General features: G+C 44.8%; 1 protein-coding gene across 2 annotated transcripts in view; it reads right to left on the bottom strand.

Moving 5' to 3' along the window:
* EFCAB14 (EF-hand calcium binding domain 14) overlaps nt 1-5,270 on the bottom strand; it is a 39,995-nt gene extending 34,725 nt beyond the window's left edge. For both annotated transcript variants that reach the window (XM_039224525.1, XM_039224524.1), the window contains exons 1-2: nt 4,116-5,270; nt 2,523-2,671 (exon numbers count right to left, since the gene is read on the bottom strand). In XM_039224525.1, coding sequence (XP_039080456.1) covers nt 2,523-2,671; nt 4,116-4,297 — 331 coding nt within the window. In that variant the 5' untranslated portion in view covers nt 4,298-5,270. The remainder of the gene's footprint in view (nt 1-2,522; nt 2,672-4,115) is intronic.
* Between the last annotated feature and the right edge of the window lie 3,120 nt (nt 5,271-8,390).

Raw genomic sequence — 8,390 nt, forward strand, 5'->3', positions numbered from 1 at the left:
TCCTAGAAATAAATAAAAATACAAAAAAAAATAAATAAAGTAGAAATGTAATTCAAAGAAAGACCATTTAAGCTTAACACGACTGACCTCATTTACTCAAGATAATGGTTTTCAGAAAAAAGCTCTGATGCCAGTGGTCCACAAGGTTCAGCCTACGGACTGACTATGCCCCTGGCTCCACCCCCTAGAAGTCCTGCTTTAGACATTAGAGGGCTGACATTTCTATTGCAGCAAACCAAAGACAACAAAGCAGTTGGGCTGACAATTCCAAATCTGCTTCATTCAACTGGCTGACAAATGTAGTCAGGGTCCCAGGGGATGGTTGCTGAATAGTAGAAAGCAGGGCTCAGAGTCCAGGGTACAATTCCTGGCATCTCCTGAATATGGTATTTCCAGGGATTGATATTAACAAGCGTTCAACAAACATTTGTTGACTGATTGATTGCCAGGTCAATTATCTGTACACTTCAAATATACATTTCTAAAAAAAGAAATCCCCTGAAAAGCTCAGCTAAGGTATAAATTGCATGGGTGTCCTATAAAAACAAGCACAGAGCAGTCAGAGAAAGGAATCCCTGGAGGGTAGAAGTGAGCAATGTTTTGAAATATATAAATAATTGCTATACATGATCAAAACACGCACAAACCTAGGTGGCCCAATTAATTACAAAGAGAGGAGGGCACAGGCAGGTGTCTTTAGTGGTTATTTATAGTTAAACATTGTTTCTGAGAACCTCATTTCCAAGTTATGATTACTGCTTACAAAGAAAACACTGGCCTTAAAAACAATTTGCAATACTGGTATGGACAGCCATTAAGGAGGGAAATTAACTAGAATACAAAATCTCCTTTTTTCTTATACTATACTCTGATTCCACCAGTTGATTAAACATATAGGTCAAGATGATTCTAGCAGAGAATTGTGGTTTACCCAGGCCCATTCCCTGAATCAGAAGAAAACCAAAATGAGTACGTCAACATTTTTTTCAAGCAACATCACTAAGAACTTTACTAACACAGTAACTAAGGATTAGCTGTCCCTAGGTCAGGCTTGGAACTTGAGTAACTACAGGCAGCAAAGAGAGGGTGGGGTGAAGGAAAACCTGAAGGCTATGACCTCCAAAGGACTGAGATGGGAAGAAGGGACATAGCCCTAATTCCAGTTCAGGAGCCGGATTTTGTTAAAACCTTGAGAAAGCCTTCAGTTTCCCCATGTGCTAATACTGCTAGGGTTAAGGCATTTGTGATTAACTTGAAACTGGTTCCTTACTGGGGTGCCTGAATGGGTCAGTCGGTTTAAGCGTCTGACTTCAACTCAGGTCATGATCTCACAGTTCGTGGGTTCGAGCCCCACATCAGGCTCTGTGCTGACGGCTAGCTCAGAGGCTGGAGCCTGTCTTCAGATTCTGTCTCCCTCTCTCTCTCTGACCCTCCCCTGCTCATGCTGTCTCTCTCTCTCTCTTGAAAATAAATAAAACATTCGGGGCGCCTGGGTGGCTTAGTCGGTTAAGCGTCCGACTTTCGCTTAGGTCATGATCTCGCAGTTCAAGGGTTCGAGCCCCACGTCGGGCTCTGTGCTGACAGCCAGCTCAGAGCCTGGAGCCTATTTCAGAATATGAATCACTCTCTCTCTGACCCTCCCCTGCTCACGCTGTCTCTCTCTCTCTCCTAGAAATAAATAAAAATATTAAAAAAAAAAAATAGAATGCAATAAGGAACCACCCGGTTTCCTTGCTGGCTTTCCTAAAAAAAAAAATAAATAAATAAATAAATAAATAAAACATTAAAAATAAGAAAAATAAGGAAAAAAAAGAAACTGCTTCCTTAGCTTAGAAAGTTAACCTCTGAAACCTAGAACTAAAGATCTCAGTGTTGCTAAAGGAAGATACTTAGGTTAAATCTGGTGGAAGCTACTATGCAAACAGAGTACCTTGGATGTGGCAAAATACAGCTTTGTAATTTAGAATATATAAAACTCTTCAACCTAAAAAAAAAAAAAAAGCCTCTTAAACTGTCTCACTCATGAGACAAATATTTATTTGTGACTTGGTACACAGTAGGCACTCCATAAATGCTATTATTATTGCCCATTCCTGCTTCCATATGGTGTTTCTCAAGGAGGAAACTGACAGACATTCCCACATTGTTTCTCAAATGGCCCCGTGAGGAGGAAGGAAATAGCCCAATGTTGCTACTGCCACTTTATCCTTGGGGAAGTATAAGTGGCAACAGGCAGAGGTTCACCAAGGGTCTAGACTGCTGGACTTTAGTACTTCCTTTCTGTACCTTAAGTGATGACTGCATGCCCATGATTTCAGATGCTAATTGTCCTGATGGTGCATGAGCTTTATTTTTTGTTTGTGGGTTTCAAAAAGACAAACGGCTGTTCCCACATTCAAGCTGACAGCTAAGGAAAAGTATAAGAAGGCTGGAAGGAATATATAATTGAGCAAACTCTTAATTCCACTTTGTGGACCTAGACATGGAAATAAGATAATACTCTGAAAAGGGCGACCACTTACTTGTTCTAAATTTTTCCTTGAGGGCATCCAGATCTTCCTTCAGGGCAACTTGCATCCACACCAAGCCAACGCAGGCCACAACACAGGCAGCAAGGATGACAAAAGCACAGAGGGGATAACAGATCTTGCAGCATCGTAAATAGTCTCCCCTGATCATAAAAATAGATTCAAACAGGAGTACAAAAGTGATTAGGAGTACAGCTCTATTAGAAATAGTATACATGTGTTGCCATATAGTTGTTTACCAGGGAAGATTGGGTAACACACTTAAATCTTAAATTCAACAGCAGGTTGAAAGTGACTAATATGAACTTACGAAGAGTTCATCTTTTGGATACAAAGGTTTCAAACTTCACATGACACAGAAAGAGGTTCTATGGGCACTGCAGCCCACAGCCATCATCATGGATTCAGGTCTTTGGAGATAAACTCGTGTTAGGAAAGTGTAAAGACCAGAGTTTCTCTGCAATTCCATCACACCACTACAATTTCTCTCCTTGCTCTCCAACATCTATTCCCTCCAGGAGACCCTGTTTCATATTACTGAAACTTCACAGACTTTTGAGCAAGTTTTACTGCAAACAGAATGAAAGAAATAGGAACCGCAGGTTTAAGTGGACACCTTGTGCACTCTAGCTTATTGACTCAGAGGGCAGGAAACGTGGAAAGGGGTTATATTTCACACCAAACTTCAACCAGCACTCAAGGTCTAAAGTAACCCAACAAGGCAACTATTCCAGTAAAACTATTCCACTTCATCATCTTTTCATTCCCAAATCTAAGACTGCCCTTAACTGCTTAATTTGACAAAGCTCATTAGAAACCAAACTCTTCCTTTAACAAAAAAAAAAGGACAAAGACGCTCTAAACAAACAAAAACCTCAAAGGAATTCTCTTTTAGCACTGGAAGCTTCTGTCTAGTCCTTGCTTCCATATCCTCAGGAGAATTCTTTTGGCGTGTTCTCTGAGTGGGTCCCAGGGCCCCTTCAAGGTTCCCTTCAGCCTTTTTTCATCCTGGGCCCAATTCCCAATGTTCTCAAAGTTCACTACTGGATCTGCCAACTGGCTGCACCGTCTCAAAGTGGTTTGGGAAAAAGCTTCCTCATCTATTTGTCTCCTACTCTCCACATATTCTCAAGGCTCACACTTTATATGTTCTTCACCATATCCTCCCACCATCAAGATTCACACTCACCAAGAGTGTGAAAAATAATCTGCAGCCTTAAAGTCCCTGTCTCGAATACATTTTTAAAAAAGGTCTAGTCCCAAAAGCTTCTTTGCTCCTATGCACCTACTCTTAGCTTTTCTGCCACTCCCAATTTGCTCTCTCTGGGCTCTTAGGACATTCCCCAAGTCCATGCTTCCACCCCGGATTCAGAGTTCTTTATAAACTTAAAGACAGATGTCTAACTTATCCTTCATTCAGAACCTGAGCTCATCTTCTCCCTAACATCTTTTCTTCCTGTTTGCTGTCCAAGGTCTACTCCCTTTTTGCTTCCTAAGAACACCCTTCTTCTTTCTCTCAATTTTCCCCTTTGGTAGTATACGGAAATGCCTATTCCCCACCCCACCCGTCACCACTGCATCACTCACTTGACAAAACGAGAGCGATTTCCAACTAAACTGAATTCCTCTTCCTCCTCAGAGCTGGATTCAGAGTCTGAGTCAGGAGGCTCAGTGCGAAGGAGTCGATGGCCTGAGCCTTTCTTGGGCTTCTTTCTCCGACTGTCTCCAGCCAAGCCGATCAATGCATTGAGCTCTTTGCGCTTCTTCATCTTCTTGTGTGGGGTGAGTGGAGCGCCCACTCCTGAGCTGCCAGGTTCGTACCCGACGCCCAATTCTCTCCCTGCCTTGGAGCTGCCTTCCAGGGTGGGAATCTGGGCCAGAGCCCTGGGTCACTCCCACCCAGGGGTGGGACTGACCAGATCCGCTGGGGGCTGGAGACTGGGGCCCAGAGGAAAGTGGAACTCAGATGGGTGGGGGAAGTCACATAGAGATGGCCAGGGAGCTGGTGATCAAAATGGGTAAGGGTCTAGGCATGGAGTATCAATTAGATAAGAAGGTGGATAGAGGAGCAACCTCAAACTCCCGATAAGTAGCTCTTTCTAACTGTGCTCCAGGAGCTGGGGAAGGACTCAAAGATGGGTGTTCTGGCCTTCCGGGGCACGACTTCCAATAGAGAGCGAAAAGAAACTTGTTCTTGAATGAGAGGAGAGGCGGAGGTGCAGAGCTAGACAGTGGGAACGCGCTAGTCGTTCTCTAGCTGGAGAGGTGACAGCGGGAGGGGGCTCGCAGCCGCTACAACCCCGACACAGCCTAGGCGCCAAGAAAATGCGCGGGTCGGGGGTGATCACTGTCCTCCAGCCTCCGCCCTGAGTTTGAAGGAAGCCCGAGACTGAGGAAGGCCTCGAGCCCGGCTTGGAGTGCTCAGCCTGCCAAGTGCCAGTCCCTCACTTGGGAGACCTCGGCCCCTGCTGTCAGGGCCAGCGGGGTGGCGCGGTGCGGAGGGGCTACGGCGGCTCAGCCCACCTCAAGTGCTCCCGCCCAGAGTTTGAGGTGTTCCGGCAAGGGCGACTCTCGGCAACTCACACGCGCCGCTTCCACTCCAGCCGCGACTCCGGCCCCCGCTCCGGTTGCAGCCGCAGCTGCTCCAAACGTGCAGGCGGTGGTGGCGGCGGCGGCGGCGGCGGCCGCGGGCTCCAAACCCGGGCCATCTCTCCAGCCCCAGCTCACTTCCCCTTTGGCAGCAGTAGCCGGCGCCGCCTGCCAGTAAGCAGCGCTTCCATTGGCCGCCAGCCGGGTGACGTTACACCAGGACGCGCGTGGCGGTGAGAGGCGGGGCGTTAAAGGGGCCCTGGCTCCGGCCCGGGTTGGGTCCCGCAGGCTGATTGAGAGGCCCCGCCCCCGGTAGGGCTACCTGGGACCTGCGGCTCACTAGGCCCGAGGCGGAGTTTTCTTTCGCCAGATGCTGGGAAGAAGGCCCGCAAAATACCCAGCTGCTCGACCTGCTTGGAAAGTGCATCAACCACCTGACCCCCATTTGTGATTGGGGCTAACACAATCTAGAGCTCCGCCCCTGTGACTCGGTTGCTGTTTATGACAAGTTTACGCGTGTTACAGATTAATGACCCAGTTGAACACATTCTTTCATTTTATAAATATTTACTGAGAGCTTACTACTTGTCAGGTGCAGCTCTAGAGCTGACGACCCAGCGATGAGCTAAATAACCACCTGCCTTCCTGCGTAGGGTTGTCAGATTTAACAAAATAAAAACAGGACACTAGGAAAACGAATTTCAGATAAACAACGAATTCTTTTTTCAGTGTATAAGTATATCCCATGCGACGTCTGAGACGTTTTCATACTGAAAAGACAATCATTTTTTTAATCTGAAATTCAAATTTAACTGGGTATCCTGTATCTTACCTGCCAACCCTATTTCTGCCGCTTATACTCTAGTGGGAGGAGAGCAATAACAGGCAAGTATATTAAATGTCAGGAGGTGATAAATGTTATGAGGAAAACTGAAATGTGATAAGGGGATAGGGAGTGGCTCATGATAAGGGAAGGGGCATTTGGTTAGATACTGGGAGGAGGAAAGGTGGGGAGTTGTGCAATGGCCTTGAGGAAAGAGTGACCTGGAAGATCTGCTGTGGTTGGACCTGAAGAACAAGAGGAGAGTGGTAGGAAATGAGGGCAGACAGAATCAGGGGCTAGATCTTGTAGGCCTTTATGGACCATGAGGAAGACTTCAGGAAACCATTGGTGCTTAAAATTGTGTCAAAATTTCAGAAATAACAGAAGTTAAAACCAATGGTTCGTAGAAACAACAATTAGTAAAAACTCTATTGGACGTACACCATTTAAAGACAGTTTGCAAACTAGGAGCACTCAAACTAAAACTTGGAATTAAGCTCAGGGATATATCACTATAAAGAAGCTTGTATAGGGGCGCCTGGGTGGCTTAGTCGGTTAAGCGTCCGACTTTCGCTTGGGTCATGATCTCGCGGTTCGTGGGTTCGAGCCCCGCGTCGGGCTCTGTGCTGACTGCCAGCTCAGAGCCTGGAGCCTGATTCAAAATCTGTAACTCCCTCTCTCTCTGACCCTCCCCTGCTCACGCTGTCTCTCTCTCTCTCTCTCCTAGAAATAAATAAAAATATATATAAAAAAAAGAAGCTTGTATAGGGGCACCTTGGTGGCTCAGTGGCTCAGGTCATGATCTCAAGGTTTGTGAGTTCGAGCCCCACATTGGGCTCACTGCTCTCAGGGCAGAGCTCCCTTCAGATCTTCTGTCTCCCTCTCTCTCTGCCCCTCCCCAACTCTCTCACTGTCTCAAAAAATAAAAATAAACATTAAAAAAGAAGAAGCTTGTATAGTAACTAAGCAGTGACTTCACAGTGATTGGTCATAACTATTAGAATTTTCTTAAATGATAGGGAGTTGGCCAGTGGTTACCTCATATCAACTTTAGAAACAATTTTAAGTTTTGCTTATGATTTCCAGGGCCATAAGGAACGCAGGTCAAGTTAGCCTTGCAAACTTAAAGCTAAATTAAGCTTTATTTGTTTGATTAAATTGACTTTGTCTGCTCAGGGAATTTTCAAGTCTGTCTCCATTTGTTTTTTATTTTAATGCCCCCCCCCCCCAACATTTGGTCTTTGTCTCAGCACGCTGAGAGTATGACCAACCAATATAGCATTATTCTTGGTTACTACCATTGATGTAGTCAGGCCAAAGAATCACACATTCTACGTTTCCAGTAGTTGAGTCATCAGGCAGGAGGGCCATGTAGTTACCATCTTCATCATTTACGTGGTTATTGCTGACTTCATTCAGTTTTCTGATCCCGATGGCTACCATTTGGCATATGAGTGGCTGCTGACAGGCATTTAAAACCCTCCAGAGTATACAACATGCTAGAGAGGTTATTGTGATGACTGTAAGGAAAACAATAAGCAAGGACTGAGAAATTTCCCAGAGCAGAAATTCCCAGGAGCCAAGATTTAACCATCGAAATAACTCAAATGGGTTATAAACAGATTCGTGTTTTACCTAAGTCAATCTACATTTTTTTGAATAATGTGCAATTTGGTTTCAATTTTTTTATGACTCATTTTTTTACATAGGCACCACCACATCATGTATTAGCAAACACATACCCTCATGATTAGTTAGAACAGGCTGAACTTGAGGAGGTTGTAGGTCAGAAGCAGGTGTTGGCTAAATTAGCTTCTATTTGATGTGAGCAATCAGGTAGTTTAATGAGAAGGATTTCCATGGAAACAAAAGAAAAGCAAAGGTTAAGAGCTCAAGCAAATTATAAATACTGCTTCTGAGTTGGAGTTATGATTCTGTATAATCATCCCCATTTCTATCAAAGATAACCACAGCAAGACTAGTTTGTTTACAAATTAAGCAGTTTCAATAAACTGGGCCTCATTATTTATGTAAGTACAGAAAGAATAGTGATTGACCATATAGCTCTTTAAAATCTGCTTTGCTAGGGGCGCCTGGGTGGCTTAGTCGGTTAAGCGTCCGACTTTCGCTTGGGTCATGATCTCAAGGTTCGTGGGTTTGAGCCCCGCGTCGGGCTCTGTGCTGACTGCCAGCTCAGAGCCTGGAGCCTGTTTCAGAGTCTGTGTCTCCCTATCTCTCTGACCCTCCCCTGCTCACTCTGTCTCTCTCTCTCTTTCCTAGAAATAAATAAAAATTTTTTTTAAAAAATCTGTTTTGCTAGAACTCGTCTCAGATTGGACTGTCCAAAGCTTTTTGAGACTAGGAAGCCAAACCAATGACTTGCCCAATTGTGTCTTGTTACAAGGAGAAAAGATTCCTATGGAATGTAGGCAAATATATACATATATATA

Source organism: Hyaena hyaena, unplaced genomic scaffold (genome assembly GCF_003009895.1).
Source record: "Hyaena hyaena isolate Hyena2069 unplaced genomic scaffold, ASM300989v1 scaffold_1675, whole genome shotgun sequence".
Taxonomy (NCBI): domain Eukaryota; kingdom Metazoa; phylum Chordata; class Mammalia; order Carnivora; family Hyaenidae; genus Hyaena; species Hyaena hyaena.